The sequence below is a fragment of the Heterobasidion irregulare genome (genome assembly GCF_000320585.1).
Source record: "Heterobasidion irregulare TC 32-1 unplaced genomic scaffold scaffold_07, whole genome shotgun sequence".
NCBI lineage: Eukaryota > Fungi > Basidiomycota > Agaricomycetes > Russulales > Bondarzewiaceae > Heterobasidion > Heterobasidion irregulare.
The window spans coordinates 2180836-2198131 of record NW_009258203.1 but is presented as its reverse complement, the minus strand read 5'-3'; the positions used below and the strand labels follow the sequence as shown (position 1 = coordinate 2198131).

The 17296-nt window shown below is 53.2% G+C and overlaps 5 protein-coding genes across 5 annotated transcripts; 3 read left to right on the top strand and 2 right to left on the bottom strand.

Moving 5' to 3' along the window:
• Positions 1-875: 875 nt before the first annotated feature.
• Positions 876-3145, bottom strand: HETIRDRAFT_103326 (AAA+-type ATPase; the record flags this gene model as incomplete). The annotated part of the gene is made up of 8 exons (XM_009550398.1): positions 876-1013; positions 1075-1229; positions 1284-1787; positions 1852-2020; positions 2088-2654; positions 2717-2939; positions 2995-3003; positions 3066-3145. 8 exons carry the CDS (start codon positions 3143-3145, stop codon positions 876-878), a joined length of 1845 nt encoding a protein of 614 aa, XP_009548693.1.
• Positions 3146-4303: 1158 nt separating this feature from the next.
• On the top strand, positions 4304-4865 carry HETIRDRAFT_428423 (uncharacterized protein; the record flags this gene model as incomplete). The annotated part of the gene is made up of 2 exons (XM_009550397.1): positions 4304-4465; positions 4497-4865. 2 exons carry the CDS (start codon positions 4304-4306, stop codon positions 4863-4865), a joined length of 531 nt encoding a protein of 176 aa, XP_009548692.1.
• Positions 4866-5865: 1000 nt separating this feature from the next.
• HETIRDRAFT_322989 (uncharacterized protein) lies at positions 5866-6152 on the bottom strand (the record flags this gene model as incomplete). The annotated part of the gene is made up of 2 exons (XM_009550396.1): positions 5866-6045; positions 6096-6152. 2 exons carry the CDS (start codon positions 6150-6152, stop codon positions 5866-5868), a joined length of 237 nt encoding a protein of 78 aa, XP_009548691.1.
• A 3612-nt stretch (positions 6153-9764) lies between these two features.
• On the top strand, positions 9765-14836 carry HETIRDRAFT_477720 (uncharacterized protein; the record flags this gene model as incomplete). Its single annotated transcript, XM_009550395.1, has 4 exons — positions 9765-11749; positions 12287-13931; positions 13989-14584; positions 14641-14836. Exons 1-4 carry the CDS (start codon positions 9807-9809, stop codon positions 14834-14836), a joined length of 4380 nt encoding a protein of 1459 aa, XP_009548690.1. The 5' UTR covers positions 9765-9806.
• Positions 14837-15335: 499 nt separating this feature from the next.
• Positions 15336-16834, top strand: HETIRDRAFT_435264 (uncharacterized protein). The gene has a single exon (XM_009550394.1). The coding sequence runs from the start codon at positions 16000-16002 to the stop codon at positions 16702-16704; it is 705 nt and encodes a 234-aa protein (XP_009548689.1). The 5' UTR covers positions 15336-15999; the 3' UTR covers positions 16705-16834.
• Positions 16835-17296: the final 462 nt, after the last annotated feature.

The window sequence follows — 17296 nt, the reverse complement described above, 5'->3', positions numbered from 1 at the left end:
GGACCCTATATCTGGTTTGAAGGGGGCTTGGCTGTCACCTATTGGATGCTTTTTGCAGGAGCAAGAGGACTTGGGGGGCAGAACCAGGTGATCACTTGGCCATTCCAGATGATTCAAGTGTAGGGAGGTTGAATTACTATCAGTAGAATCAAATCAAAAATATGCTTGTGATTGTAAGTGCACTACTCTCAGCAATAGCAATCACTCACTCAAATTTGCACAGTGAAACCATGCCTTGTCTAACTGTTGAAGGACTCTGGAAATGGGTTAAATTGAATCTGCTTATTGTCAAATGTATGTACAATGTATCTGAACTCTACCTGCCTCAAAAAAAATTCCGTGCATTCTGCCAATGCGCCTGTATTTGAGAGACAATGAGATAGCGAACTACGAAGGAGAATAAAGGACTGAATAGGAAGAGTGAATGACTTCGAAGGACCCTCTCGCGCTGACGTCACCACACCATTGTGAAGTCAACGATCAACCTCTTCCAGCACGAGTGGGATGGGATTACAGTTCGAAGACAATAGATGCACTTGTACACGATTTGGTACCGCGAATGAGTTCGCCTCAACCATCGCTTGCTTTGGAAATTGAGATTGAGGACTGGGATCAACATGTGTCAAGCTCTTGCAATCGAAATTTAGATCCTCTTGTGCACCAATCTTTGCAATAATCTCAACTAGATGAATCCTTGATTCAAATAGGACAAATGCATATACAAACTCAGACGTTCGGTAACAAAATCAAGTACATACGATCATGATCATGATCACTATTTTTCAAGTTTTCCAACAATTCCCAAGACCTGATCATATCCTTCTCTAACGATCATTCACAGTCGTCTATATCTCCCTGTACGAGACAGAACCTGATCACACATTCGTCAGCTGGCGTGTGTTGGAGGAGTGCCAAGCCGTCACGACTTCGAGCACAGCGTTCACGTGCTCGATGGACAACGGGGAATCGCTCTCCAGCGCGATGCACTGTGCACTGCTGATCGCATTCTTGATCTAGCAGTGGCAGTGTTAGCGGTATGTACGTCGCAGCAAGGAGACATGCTGAATAACGAACCTGGCGCCCATTCATCTCGTGCACCGCCAGCCGATCGATGTCCTCCTCATTGAACTTCTCAGCACCGCTCGTGGCCTTGCCAAAGAACATCTTCCAAATCCTCTTGCGCGCCTCGAAGTCCAGATCCGGATACGGTATAGAGAAATGAATCCGGCCTGTGATGTAGGTGAGGACCAGCCAAAGATAGAGCAAGGAATAATCATGCGCACTCTCGAACGCCGCGTCGCACTGATCGAGCAAGTTTGTCGTCAGAATCAGGATCCCCTGATAATACTCCAGTTGTCTCAGGAAAATTGACACGAGCGCATTCCTCTTGACGTCCGTGGCGCTCCTCTGCTGCAGAAACACCTCCGCCTCGTCGAGCAGCAACACCGCGTCCCACGTCTGCGCCAGCTCCAGGATCTCGGTCAAGCGCTCGTCCAGGTCGCACGGCTGGATGCCCAGGTCTCCCGCACTGATGACGTAGAGAGGCCTGTGCGTGATCTCCGCAACGGCTTCCGCAGTAAGCGTCTTTCCGCACCCAGGTCTCCCGGACAGGAGCCCAATGAGGCCTTGGCCCTTGCCGGGGATAACGTCATCGAAGCGCGTGGTGTGGGCTTTGTGCTGCTTGACGAGCGAATGGATGAGTGTCTTTTGCTTGGGCCCGATGACGAGCGACCGGAAGGCCTCGTCCGACCAGACTACATCGCGCAAACGGTCCATTGCAAATCCACCTGAAACAGAGGGCAGGACATGTGTACACCGAGACGATGGTGTCAAAAGGGCAGGGGCACGTACCCCATGTCTTAGTAGCAAAGGAGAACCCGAGCACAACAGGCGTGCATATGACATACTGCTCTTCGGTGAGCGTGGCCCTCTCCAGAAGTTTGTGGACAAAGAGATTGTAATCTGCGTTCGGCTGATGAACACGGAACGCGACGGGGTCGATCATGACGCGTCCATATATCTGCACATCCCATCCCTTGATCAGTACCAACGACGAGAAAGTACATTCCAACGGAGCGAACACATACATGGAACTTCTGTTTCTCACCACGCATCGCCTGCCCACTAATTTCACAAAAGGTAGGCTCGACCATCTTTGCAAACTTTCTGCCCCTCTCCGCGGCATGCCTGCGGAGGGTGTACTTGTCCCGATGGTAATCGAGGGGGTACACCACCAGCTCTTGAATCTTGCGCACCCCAGCAAACCTCGGGATCGAGAGGCAGACTTGTGCGAGCCCAAAGGCGTTCCCGTCATCAGTAACGACATCGCACTTGATGTTAGCGTACAGAACGCCGTTGCTGCGGTCCAGATCAAAACTTCGAGCCAAAAGGATCTCGTCTTGCTCTGTGGGGTCGTGACGGTTGTACACGAGTGTGTTCGGCACGATCAGCGCCCACAGGAGGTCGAACGTGATTTCCTGCTGAGTGGCGAGCTTCTTGAAGTCGACGAGGGTGCTGGCAAAATCTTCTTCGACGAACTGGATAGCCGTCTCGAGGTCGGCTATAAGCTCGGCGTTGCGTAAGCATCGTGCTTCCTCCTGTGCGAGCCTGCTCTTGAGGCCATCGTAGGAAAGGAAGAACAGCTGCGAGTTTGCCTGGTGATAACAAAGATGAAACAGTCAGCAACCTGTCCAGTTGCTTTGACCTGGCGGCTTACGGTGGGCTGAGCTCGAGTCAGTTCCAGGCCTTCGACATCTCGATTGATCTCCATGAGCACTTGACACAACGCCGCACTCTTGATGTCGATTTCGGTGCTCTCGACCTGGCCCTGCGTATTGACGATCCGTCGAACAACTAAGACCACCTTTTTGGAGACCTGGTGCTGGCGACTCTGCTTGACGTCTTTGTTGGTCTTTCGAAGAGCGGTAGAGGACGTCCGTCTAGTAAGAACAAGTCAGCTGAAAACCTCAGCATAATGTCGGGAAATGAGCAGACGTGTCGAAGCTGGTATAGTTCCGCGTCAGCATGGCCCTTCTCTGTCAGTGGAAGTGACAGCAGAGGCTCACTATTGATCATAACGAGCAATGCGCTTTGTGATAGGCGTAGCAACCGGCTCTTCGGATGCATGAACTTCGGTGAAGCTCATGGTGACTGTCTAGCTGGATAGCTTAGTATGCGTTTGAGGATGATCTTGGGGCAGAACGTCTCAGTACTCGCCTGCTTCTTAAATCTTCTTCGAGCGCGTCTATCGTCTTGGTCAAGAGGCGCTGTAGCACTCGGCTTGGAAGGGCTGATCATTGCTCTCGTTATAGCATTAGGAGGTGCGTTCCACAGAAACCCACGATACATTGAATTTAAAGAGTGGCACACCGCCATTTGCACGAGACTTGACGCTGTGCTCTGACGCGAAGAGTATGCGATGCTTGAAAAGCAGGTTCAACATTAGTCGACATGTCATGAATGGAATGAGAACTTTCGACATGTACACTTGCGATTCAAATAAGCTTGCCTTCCGCATCGAGGTGTGCCATGTGAACGTGAGAGAGAAGATTGATAATGGCGATGCCTGCATGACATACCCGTTCTATCCTATGGAGCTGCCAAAGTAGAGTTCCTCTTACATGATAAGGAGTCATACTTTGACGTAGCGCTTCTGACTGCGATCTTGATACGACTCGCCCTCTGATGAAGCTGCTCTCTGCCTGAATGGAATATCAGGATCCCGGATGGTGACGATGTGGAAGTGGTAATGCTAGAAAGCTCTGCGGGGCGCTTAACGCGCGCATATGACCAGCTTTTACGAGGGCAGCACAGCGCTTTCAAAACACGTTGTGAGGCGAGAATGGCGCGCACACCGCTGACATCTGTCTGGAAAAAAGGAGGGGCAGCAGATATCGATCGGGCGGCGCGCCCAAAGACAAGGACTCCGCGATCACCGGGTGGCTCACGATGTAGCACGGAGGCCAGGCGTTATGACAGTGTCGTGAGCGATGGAGAGCGCTCGCATTTGTAGTCTGGAGCGCTAGGAAGTGTAAGGTGGGGACGTTGGATGGATTCATGGAGTCGTAACGGGGAGACAAGATGATACCGCAAGGGCAGCGGAGAAACGCAGACCCGACAAGACAAACGAGAGTCCACGTCGCGCGCGCCAGGCACCCGCAGTCCCGAAGCCTCCTCGCTAGAGACTGTATAGCGCGATGCGGTAGGGAAATTTCAGAGCAGAGAGGGGATCAGATAAGGAGGTAGGAAGCGGAAAGGGTCTGAATGGGGCCGTACCTCGCGTATGTCTATCGCCTCGCCGACAATGACCGCGCGAGGCAGTACACTCATAGATCATGGATCACACGGTGAAGACAACAACACAGTGGCCGGGGGCGGGATGCACGCGGGACGTGCGATGAAGCCAGTCCCAATGGGGCGCGACGAGCCCAGGGCCGATGCGCGGCTACAGACAGACGATAGAGAGGTTAGGGCTTGGGCTAGATGGCCTCTCCCAGCTCGAACCAGCAACAACGCTCTCGACTAGGATCCGCCCCCGGAAGCGCAACCCGGAGCGCCGATCGTCGTGTCGCGAGCGGGATCCGCACGGACGACGGCTAGCGGGAGCACCGGCGGAGGGCGCGGGGATGAGACAGGCGGGCGCAGATCGGGCCCAGCTGCATCCGGACGACGCTAGCCGCCGTCTGTTGCGCGCGATCCGGCGGCGTCACTTCCGCTGCTCGCGATGGTGCATATATGCGCCGAAAGAGAACGAGAGGAGGGACGAGGGTGGATTGAATAGACATAGCGGTCTCATTTTGAACGCGTGGGGCAGACAAAATCACCGTGCATCGGCTGGACCTAATGCGTCTGCCCTCGCAAGATGAGATGCTGGATCGAAGGTGCCGCGGAGGGGCACGTGAGGATCGCGAGGGCGGACTCAGAAGACTATTCATCTGCGTCTCTTTCTCACGGCATTCGTATCCCCGGAGGCCTCGTCATCGACGACCACTCTCAGGTGCGACAAGGACCCACCTTCGCTCCAGGCGCAACTCGGATCTGTATCGGCAGGACCGGTCAGTCGGATCCTGCTTCCATCGGCTGTGAGGAACGAGAGCTGCGCTGCTAACGTTGAGATTATAGACCCCTTTGCGACCGCTTCGCTGCGGAGATGTGTCGACACAACAAAAGAGTCAAAGGGGTCCTATAAAAAACGTAACGAGAGTCGTACTGTACTCACCTCGCTGTATGTACTACAGTCATCCTTGCTCCTTTGTTTGGAGTATGGAAATTACCGCGCACATACAGCCAGAGGCAGCGTCGACGTCAAGCCCATCCGCTCTCGTCACTTCATCTCAACGTTCAGTGGAGCCAAGTGCAGGGAAGGATTTCAATGCGGGTTGGGTGAGGAAGAAGGCTCATCGAGAAAGTAGGCAGCGACCTCGCTGTTGTGATCGTCGGCCAGCGCGAACCCAAGCACGAGCGCTCAGCCTTGGTCTATCCTCTGATCCATCAAAAAGAGATCCGTCAGGAGAGGTAGTGGACATGAAGGACAGCGTCACGATAAAAGGCGCCTGAGGCATAGTACCGACGATTCGGTCGTAGGACGACAACTCACCTGACTACTGCCGCGCGGATACTTGGCTTGCGATATCACATAGCCGATCAGAATGTATATCGCCTACAATGTGGGCTTCTGCGCCGTACAGCGTCACCAGGGGTCATATGAAAGGGGACGAAGTGTGTCGTGCGAGAAGGCGATGGTCTGACCTCGATGTATCGTCCGACCGACGGGGAACTGACGGGGGTGGTACGATGAGAAGAACGCTTGATATCCAATAGAATCGAAACGCAGCGTCTGACGCCTGCGCACGCACAGAATGACGTTCATGATCCGGGAGTGCATTGCGAGACCGGAGGAGATGTGGAGATGTTAGGTTCAGAGAACGCAGAAAGATTGCGATCGTCGGGCGATGAACGGCATCGATCTGGTTCGTGGATGGATATCGGTGACTTGAATGTTGGGACCGGTAGCGGATCGTGCGAGGTCGATGATGTCAAGAAGAACTGGCACATCAAGTCAGGAAAGCGCAGGCGAGTCAATAGGAGAAGCGTACCAGCTGTTCTCGCTGTCTCCTCCGCCAATCTTCCCGAAGCTCTCCTTGAGTCCCCATTCAACGTCCTACAATAGCGACCACTGAATCGTGAGGGGATGCAACAGATTCGCGTGCCGAAATCACCTCAGGGAGTGATCCGTTTGAGAAGATGACGTGGACGTGGACGACAGACGTCCAGAATCTGATAAAAACGATTGGAGAAAGGAAACAGACGTGAGGGTGATGAGAAACGCGGAATGGGGAAAAGAGAGCCGCGGAAGTGAGAAATGTAGGGAAAACAGTGTGAGGCGACCTGTGAAGATAAACAGCAAAGCGTACTTATAGACACCCGATTCCAGAGCCCTTCCTCTTCTCCTGCTTGTTGTTGGCCGTCAAAGCGCCTCATGTGCGGCCTTCTTGAATGAGGCTTGCCTGTGATGAATTGGCTCCATGGCCTGTCCCAGGTGGGCGCGCTTGGCGGCAGGGTTAGGGTCCAACTGCCCGCCTTTGCTACCCGACTAAATCCATGTCTAAGGCCTTTCTAGATAATATTTGATTATCTCAGCCTGCATGCGCCGCCTTTCTTGGAAGCGGCTTACGAGTGTCGCCTACTCTGGATCTATCTCTGCTCAAGATGAATTGTACGAGTCGCAGTGTTTGACTAGCCTTTGATACAATTCCTTCATCTTCAATATCCGTTCGCGACTTGCATGACACCATTTCCCACTTTTCACTCTTCCCTTCTTCTTGAAAACCCAACCCGCGCTCTATCGTGCCTCTATCAGCCGCCGTCCACAGCCGTACGTGTACTGCCCGTCTCAGCGGATGCAGTCGGACCAACATCGCCAATGCTTCCACCGACAATTACTCACCCCATTCGGCGCAGGGATGCGAGCCCCGCCTAATGCCTCAAGCATGAAGAAAAAAGAAAAGAGGCTGTATCGTGCACAGGATTGGAGGATGTCAGAACTCAAGGAAAAGTCGACGAGGGACCAGCAGGAGACGCTGGACGCCACAAACGCGCACGGCTCCATCGACCAGTGCACAACACACCGCCGCCTCAGAGTTTTATCGCCATACAAAGTGCATAGCTGTCTTTCCATTTCGATCCCATCAGACTCAGTCTGGAGCGGATGTAGCCCTTTGCCCACAGTCCTTGCCGATCATGACAGACTTGATGCTGTGAACCAGGTACATGACAACTACCCACCACTCACATCTGGTCCGATACGTCTATCCGATAGAATGGGTGCGACTGGAGTGATCTAATATTGAATTGCTGATCCTGTGCAGACTCGCCGACTCGCTCCTGTGCTGATGGCCGGAGAGCTCTTCATTTCGAGCCCTTAGCCTCGGTACCGTGTTTTTGAAACTTCACACTACTCTTACTTGCGAGTAAATTCTATCTCTGCTTTGACGTCTTCTCGGCTCTTGACGCCTGTCCCACCCTCGAGCGCCGCTACGCGTACCTGCTTGGTCAGGAGTGTCTCCGCTCGAGTTTCCTCCAGTGCAATACAACGATCAATGCTGTTTTCTCCTCCACCAATGGATGTGAGGTCTGTGATGCCTAGAATGCATCTTGGAAGATCTGAGCGCTAGTGCGCTGATACAGATGGTTTGGGGCCAAAGGTCAGCGCTTAATCAGTATTCGGGTCCCAAATGTTCTTCTTTCTGACCGATCGAATCAACACGCACAGGCCCCGTGGAATGCACGGGCTTATGGGTATATGCGAGTCCATACCGATTGCTCCACGTTGAAAACACGCAGCGTGCACTGCAGTCTGAAGCGGGTGTGGTGAATATGACTATTACACATGTATGCTACTGATCTCCTCCGTCTCGTTTGGCTGATAACGATGGAAAATGTACAGATGTCCGTCTAGCTCTAACAACGAGACGGCCACCACTTCCCCTGGACCTGACTCCCTCCTGCTCCATATTGTTTCGTAGTGCGGAAGCCGCGTTGCCTTGCCTCCACTTACACCGCAAGATATCTAGCGCTCGTTATCGACTCCGATACGAACATCACCTTCAGCCTCACCTGTGCCCAGACCCATTCTCTAGATGCTCTACCGTCTCTGCTGTGACCTAGCTGTGGTCCATGTTATCACTTCAAGGCGGATATCATTCTTCTAGAGTTCCGATTGGAAAGTCAGAAGCTCACGAGTTCGGTATACAGTTTTATCAGTGATTACAATGCGATGTACCAGTCGATGCTCAGGTTCATTTGGAGATTCTTTGATTGGAATCATAATACAATTAGGTATTGGGACCCAAGAGAGCACTCGGAAACGATCGAGAAAGCGCTACCCACCAAAAGGGTCATATATCCGTGGCATGAACTTCTTTCGACCGCTGTGCAAAGGCATCGAGGGAAATGTCGTATTTGTTTTCTGAGGACACTGCACCTCACTTTGGTGCGTATGCAACTGTGGACATGGAAAGAAATCTACCGAATACTGGCATGACCACTTCATGATGTGCATCATATCTCTTTCCGCGCTGACGTTCATGAAAGAGACGCTGTCAAAGACATGCTGCACCCGTATTTGGTTGCTCATCAGATGTCATAGAATTGGCTCGAACGAGATCGTACAGGCTTGGGCATAAGCTGTGCGCACCTCATGTTTTCAGTGAGTTCTCTTGTCTTCATATAAGACCGCCAGGATACTTCTCCACGCTAGCACTCTTTACACCTTCACTCAACTGCATTCCACCTTCTTCAATAATCATTATGAGCGACGACCCGCAGGTTGATCTAATGAATGTCGACGGCCCGACCCCTCCATCTGATCAGTCTGGAAATAGAGATATTGTAGGTCTGCTCGGTTACTCTCGATGACGGATGCTGACTTTGATGACAACAGATCATGGCAGAGCCCCTTGTACGTGCCGATATCATGTATGGGACGTCTCTTTGTCTATTTCTGACAGCTCTCTCGTAGGAGCGCGAGGAACGATTTGTTGAGATCGGAGACGACGATCTGTTTGGTGATGAAGGATTGGATTCCGACGAGATGGAAGAGCTTGCAGCATCCATTGTCAGGGAGTTCAAGGAAGAGAGCCAGTTGTCATCGCTGGAGACACCTCTGTATCTTCTCCGGGAATCTCTTGGCCTCCGTCCTGCGGATCACCCCCTTCACTCGAACTCTTCGGACAATCTTGCTCTAGCTTTGCTCGTTAAGTTCCATTGGACAGGAGACAACTCGTCTTTGAACGAGGCCATGCTCCTGATGCACTCCAAGCTGAGCGAAGGCACGCTTCCACAACAATCGGCTCGAGCGCAACCCGAAATCGAGGTCTCGGAAGAAAAGAGACTACGAGTATGTCAATGTATACCATCGTTCTCCAAAATTTTAACTCATTTCACTGCAGGACGAATTTGACAAGGAGAGCTACGATGCCCTTCCAAACGAGGACGAAGCCTCCTCAATGACAGAGTTCGCTCTTGACTCATTGACAACCTTTTGTCAGTCTGAACCGATCTCGAGCCTCGACACTGCAATCCTTCTCTACCGCCAGGTCGCCAGTAGGTGTGGACATACAGGTGGCAAACAAGTAGCTGCCATGTATGGACTTGCAGACGCTCGCGTCTTGCGATGGTTTCACAGCCAACAATCCGAGGATCTGGATGAAGCGGTGTCCATATTACGGGACTGCATCCGACTCCCGCCTGCTGCGTATCCTAATAGACCACAGCTGCGTTCCAGGCTCTGTGCGTGTCTGGTGACAATGTTTCTTGTGACTGGGCAGCCCAACCTCATCGCTGAGGCAGTGCGTCTGCGTTTTCAGGAATCTCGACATAATCAGGATATGGAAGCATTGTATTTGGCGCAGCAGGCTACGGAGCTCTACCAGCAATACGTGTCGTCTGGGGACATCACAGACCTCGACTGTGCTGCCCTGATTTTTGAGGAGGCCGTTTGCATGATAGCGGAACAGCATCCTGCGCGTTGCGAAATTCTCAAATTTTTGGCTAGCATGTTTATCCTCAGGTTCCGGCAGACTAGTCAGAGCATGGATCTGGATCGTGCTGTCGCATTGCTGGAAGAGATGATGCCACTCGTCTCGACCACTGACGAACATGTTTCGGCTATTTTGGGAGCGGTCGCCAGTGGTCTCTTGGAACGATTCGTGGACACGTCTCAGAGAGCTGGAGACCTCGAGCAGGCGATTTCAATGTATCGAAAGGGCCTCACGCTTCTCCCCTTCCCGCATGCCCTTCGTTCGACCTCTTTGAACAATCTCGCGTCTGCAGTCCTGACGCGATTTGAGCGGACAGGACAAGCGGTAGACCTCGAGGAGGCCATCTCGCTTCACAGACAGTCTCTCATGCTCCACCCTGCCCCGCATCCCCATCGTTCAGGCTCTCTGAACAATCTCGCTGGTGCAGTCCTGACGCGATTTAAGCAGACAGGACAAGCGATAGACCTCGAGGAGGCCATCTCGCTTCACAGAGACTCTCTCATGCTCCGCCCTTCCCCGCATCCCGATCGTTCAACCTCTTTGAACAATCTCGCCAATGCAGTCTGGACGCGATTTGAGCAGACAGGACAAGCGGTAGACCTCGAGGAGGCCATCTCGCTTTACAGAGAGTCTCTCATGCTCCGCCCTGCCCCGCATCCCGATCGTTCAACCTCTTTGAACAATCTCGCCAATGCAGTCTGGACGCGATTTGAGCAGACAGGACAAGCGGTAGACCTCGAGGAGGCCATCTCGCTTCACAGAGACTCTCTCATGCTCCGCCCTGCCCCGCATCCCGATCGTCCATCCTATTTGAACAATCTCGCCAATGCAGTCCTGACGCGATTTGAGCAGACAGGACAAGCGGTAGACCTCGAGGAGGCCATCTCGCTTCACAGACAGTCTCTTATTCTCCGCCCTGCCCCGCATCCCGATCGTTCAACCTCTTTGAACAATCTCGCTGGTGCAGTCCTGACGCGATTTGAGCAGACAGGACAAGCGGTAGACCTCGAGGAGGCCATCTCGCTTTACAGAGACTCTCTCATGCTCCGCCCTGCCCCGCATCCCGATCGTTCAACCTCTTTGAACAATCTCGCTGGTGCAGTCCTGACGCGATTTGAGCAGACAGGACAAGCGGTAGACCTCGAGGAGGCCATCTCGCTTCACAGACAGTCTCTCATGCTCCACCCTGCCCCGCATCCCCATCGTTCAGGCTCTCTGAACAATCTCGCTGGTGCACTCAAGACGCGATTTGAGCAGACAGGACAAGCGGTAGACCTGGAGGAGGCCATCTCGCTTTACAGAGACTCTCTCATGCTCCACCCTGCCCCGCATCCCCATCGTTCAGGCTCTCTGAACAATCTCGCCAATGCAGTCCTGACGCGATTTGAGCAGACAGGACAAGCGATAGACCTCGGGGAGGCCATCTCGCTTTACAGAGACTCTCTCATGCTCCGCCCTGCCCCGCATCCCCATCGTTCAGCCTCTTTGAACAATCTCGCCAATGCAGTCTGGACGCGATTTGAGCAGACAGGACAAGCGGTAGACCTCGAGGAGGCCATCTCGCTTCACAGAGACTCTCTCATGCTCCGCCCTGCCCCGCATCCCCTTCGTTCAACCTCTTTGAACAATCTCGCCAATGCAGTCATGACGCGATTTGAGCAGACAGGACAAGCGGTAGACCTCGAGGAGGCCATCTCGCTTCACAGGCAGTCTCTCATGCTCCACCCTGCCCCGCATCCCCATCGTTCAGGCTCTCTGAACAATCTCGCTGGTGCACTCAAGACGCGATTTGAGCAGACAGGACAAGCGGTAGACCTCGAGGAGGCCATCTTGCTTTACAGAGACTCTCTCATGCTCCGCCCTTCCCCGCATCCCGATCGTTCAGCCTCTTTGAGCAATCTCGCTGGTGCAGTCCTGACGCGATTTGAGCAGACAGGACAAGCGGTAGACCTCGAGGAGGCCATCTCGCTTCACAGAGACTCTCTCATGCTCCACCCTGCCCCGCATCCCCTTCGTTCAACCTCTTTGAACAATCTCGCGTCTGCAGTCTCGATGCGATTTGAGCAGACAGGACAAGCGGTAGACCTGGAGGAGGCCATCTCGCTTTACAGAGACTCTCTCATGCTCCACCCTGCCCCGCATCCCCTTCGTTCAACCTCTTTGAACAATCTCGCGTCTGCAGTCTCGATGCGATTTGAGCAGACAGGACAAGCGGTAGACCTGGAGGAGGCCATCTCGCTTTACAGAGACTCTCTCATGCTCCACCCTGCCCCGCATCCCCATCGTTCAGCCTCTTTGAACAATCTCGCCAATGCAGTCCTGACGCGATTTAAGCAGACAGGACAAGCGATAGACCTCGGGGAGGCCATCTCGCTTTACAGAGACTCTCTCATGCTCCGCCCTGCCCCGCATCCCCTTCGTTCAACCTCTTTGAACAATCTCGCGTCTGCAGTCTCGATGCGATTTGAGCAGACAGGACAAGCGGTAGACCTCGAGGAGGCCATCTCGCTTCACAGAGACTCTCTCATGCTCCGCCCTGCCCCGCATCCCCTTCGTTCAACCTCTTTGAACAATCTCGCCAATGCAGTCATGACGCGATTTGAGCAGACAGGACAAGCGGTAGACCTGGAGGAGGCCATCTCGCTTCACAGAGACTCTCTCATGCTCCTCCCTGCCCCGCATCCCCATCGTTCAGGCTCTCTGAACAATCTCGCGTCTGCAGTCTCGATGCGATTTGAGCAGACAAGACAGGCGGTAGATCTCGATGATGCGATCTTCCTTTTTAGAGAAGCCCTCGACTGTCTTCCTGAATCACACCCTGCTAGATGTGCCACTCTTTACCATCTGGCCCTCAGTCTCCTCAAGAAAATCAGCTCAAATGATTCTTCTTCCAATGACTCCCTGAACGCCGCTATCAACCTGTTTCGTACCGCAGTCAGATGTGAAACCGCATCTGTACTGGATCGCTTGAAGGCCGCTCAACTGTGGGCGCGCCATGCAGATAAACTCAACCACGCATCTGCATTGGAAGCATATCAGGCGGCCATTCAATTATATCCTCTTGTTTCCATGCTCGTCTCAAGTGTCAGTTCTCGCACTCAACTCCTCGCCGAAAAACTAGATTCCCATCTCCCCAATGATGCAGCGGCGTGTGCTATCCGGATGGGCCATCTCGAGCAGGCTGTTGAACTCCTTGAAGAGGGGAGAGCTGTTTTTTGGTCGCAGGCCTTGAAGCTCAGGACTCCCTTGGATGATCTTCGGCCGGCACATCCTGACCTCGCGCAACGATTCCAAGATACATCTCAGGCTCTGGAGCGACGCTCACTTCAACCCACTCCAATGACTATACAGGACAATGCACGAGGCGTAATGACTATGGAGGCTGAGGCTGCGGCATTCCGTCGACTGCACGAGGATTGGTTAGCGAGACTCGAAGACATCCGGGCTCTTTCGGGATTCGAGGAGTTCATGCGTCCGAAGAAATTTGCATTATTGAAGCGAGCTGCATCTCATGGACCAGTCGTTCTTCTCAATACTGCCAGATCATCATGCGATGCATTGATAGTCACGTCAGCTGGCATTCAGCACATTCCGCTTTCCACTGATGATCGATCTCCCTCGGATGCTATCGTTCTTGCCAACTCCATACTGAGGGCTCCGCACGCATTATCGAATTCGTTTCCGCAAGATCTCCTGGGTACCCTAGACACACTTCATCAAAATGCACTGAAGGCTCGTGACATTGCTCTATCCGAACAAGACCGTCACTGGAATAAGGGTGGAAAGCCTCGTCGAACAACTCATTTGAGTCCAGACGACATTATCAATAGGGTGCTGGTGACACTATGGACATTCGTCGTCAAACCAGTGGTCTGCGGATTGAAGCTCGAGGTAAGCTAATCTCCTCCGCCGCACTGTTGAGACACGGCTAACCTATAACCTGTGCAGAGATCAGAGTCACCGCCGCGAGTTTGGTGGTGCCCAACTGGCCCATTCGCGTTCCTCCCGATCCATGCAGCTGGAATTTATGACCCAGATCTAGGAGATCTCAAGAACGCATCAGAATACATGGTGTCATCTTACACACCGACGCTCAACGCCTTGCTTGTTTCTCCACCCACTACAAGCGCAAATCCATTCAGAATGTTGGCGGTCACACAACCCAATGCCCCGAGGCAAGCGCCGCTGTATAACGCCCAAATTGAAATGGATAAGATCGAGGCACGCGTACCGGCGTCGAGCCTCATCAAGCAGTGTTCTTCATCGGCATCCGAGGTTCTGTCCTCCCTTCTGAATATCTCCATAGCACACTTTGCATGCCATGGTGTCCAAGATCCCTCCGATCCGCTCGAGAGCGCGCTGATTCTCCACGACGGTCCTTTGAAGATCTCTAAAATCATGGAAATGGCTCTCCCGAACGCTTCCTTGGCTTTCCTCAGTGCATGCCAGACTGCCAAAGGAGACCTGAAACTTGCCGATGAAGCGACACATCTTGCGGGGACGATGCTATTCTCTGGATTCCGCGGAGTGGTTGGTACTATGTGGTAATTCTTTAATCTTTCATCCGACCATGATATCCATCTCACTCGGAATCCACTAGGTCCATGTCTGATCCTGACGGCCCCGTGATTGCCGACGAATTTTACAGTCACCTTTTTGAAGGTCATCAAGACGGCTCACATCCCGACACTACGCAAGCCGCTCGAGCGCTGCACCTCGCGGTGAAGAAGTTGCGTGAAAATCTTGGCGACAAGTCTTTTTTGCGATGGGTTCCGTTCGTTCATTTCGGGTTGTGATTATTCAATGTGAGGGTGGAAACGAGGGTGGTAGGGTACGCTGGTCATCCCTGTTTGTCTTTAGAATGCACATTCCGTATTTCATCATGTTAATTCCTCTGTTTCTCGACCCCTGCTCTCATTTCTTGCCATATCCGTACTGTGTTCTGCTTTCAATAGTCCTATCGCTGCCGGACAAGATTGTTCCTGTTCATGTGTTTCATTGACGCGTCACTCTTTTTGTTTGTCTCACAGTGCCTCGCCCCGTTCGATTATGTACTATGCATATGCTCTCGTATAGAAATGCACCACATGCATACGTGCGGACAGGTGGGGTTCGCCTACGTCGAGATCCTGAGCTGAAGACCCGATGCAGTATACTTGTGTTGCGAATGAGAATGCTGCTCGATTATACGAGGCCTGGATCCTGCTGCGTTATACGGACCAAGGGTCGCGAGTAACAACAGCGTGCAAGAACTCATGTAGGGTTGTGCTTGTCTGAGTCGACACTTCTGCATGCCATCTTAGACTTCCTCACGCTCCGTTGCGAAGAGATTCGTGCTGGTGACAAGGAAAAGGGTATGCAAGTAGGTCAGAAGCTGGTTTATCAGGGTGGAATGGGTGTGGGTGTGGTTCAACGCGCGCGCACTACGGATCTCAGCAGATAGAAAAAGAAATTTGCGCGACGCTCGTTGGATGCGTCTGCCAGCCACCTGCTCTAGCAGAGGCGAGAGAGGAGACGCATACAGCAACGGAATGAAAATCAGCATACATGCCGAGGGATGTATAGTATTTTGCACGTACCAGACTCTGTACGGCCCCGACCGGCGACGTCGAGGTGAATGTATGCGCGATCGTCGGCCCAGCGCTGTCGCACAGAAAGTGAAGGGTGCTGTCGTCGACTCGACGCGATCACTGACGGCTGCCAGTGGACGGCGCACGTGCGAAGCCGCGGATGCTCGGCGAGCTCGAACGAGCACAGTGTTGATCGGGCAGAAGATCGGTCTTTTCTAGTGTCACACGAAAGCAGGAGGGCAGAAGGACGAGGGAAATGATGATGGTCTTGCTGAAAAGACAAGTGTACGCGCCGATCATGCGGGCACGCTGCGAATCAGCAGGAGGATAGAGAAGAGGGAGGATGGCGAGGTGATGTAGAGCCTTCTACGTGTAAGCAAATAAAACGTATGAAGTACGACCTGTCGCATGGCATCGATGCGCGGCGTCGAGTACCGCCCACCGCCTGCTCTTGCACGCCTCGGCCGAAGTGCTGCGAAAGGAGTGCTAGCGAAGGGCAGTGTCGGTGGCGAAGACAAGTGCCAGGAGATGGGATCTCGCGGGGAGCAGCACGACCGCAGAGGATCGCAGAGGGGATCCGCGCTAACCCAGGCCTTAACGAGCCGGATCGAGCGAGATGTCGGCGTTGCCAATCGCCGAGTCTGTCGATGGGCGGATCTGGTGCGATCACGTTGCGGGGAAGAACAGAGGGCGAGGATCCGCGCTGCTCTGATTCGCAGGCTCCGCATCGGCGGGGAGTGGATCCAGCGTCCTGGAGAAGGGAGGAAAGACGCAGTGATGGGCGGCAGGATGGGGCCGCATACGCAATGGGGAGATGCACACTTGAGAATAACGAGGTCGGAGATCTTGGAGGGTATGCGAGGCCAGTATCAAGGCGTACCAGTCAATTAAACCCTACACTGAGATCATTCTGCCTTTCCAGCTCTCCCCAAGGTCCTTCCGCATTCCTCGTTGAAGCAATGTCCTTTAAGACATCGCACCCTGCAGAGCACCCCTTGCCTCGCAAGATTTTTTGTTCAAAGATAGATCAAAAGGGATTCAGAGAAGAACAGAGCATGGTTGCAGGTGCTCTGAACACAAGCAGGAGTGAGTGAGTAGGAGACGCCCGGTGGGAACCAAACTCTCTGGAGTCTTCTTCAAGGAGGCTTGGCCTCGGTCGTGCGGTTTAGTCGGACTGGCTCGAGGTTCGAAGAGCAGGCAATAAGACAAGAGAGTCGATAGCCCGTTAATGTGGGCGTCTTGACGTCGTGACGACAAAGCGGAGGCAGCAGCAAGGCACTTGACGGCGGGGTTAGGGTCAAACTCATCCTTTGCCTCCGAAAGCAGTGACCATTGTTCAAATGACCTGTGCTCACATGCCCTTGCCAAGTGGACAGCATCCTCCGCAGTCCCCACCCGGTGAATCGGGCGACAGCTGTATTTGACAGAGAACTCGTAGCGCGGGTGCATTTCCACCGCCTACCCAGCCTTCGCTTGGCCTCACGGACTAGCGACCGCTCTGCATTTGCACTCTAATTCCCGGTGTGAACCAGATCAAGGATTCAAGGTGAGCTCGCACGATTTCCTGGGGTCACTATCCCATTTGCTTTTGCTCAACGCTACATATCTAAACCGCACCCCAAATTAGAGCGTACGCGATGCTAGACAAGGAAATAAATTTCACGAATATGGTACGACCAGTCGATC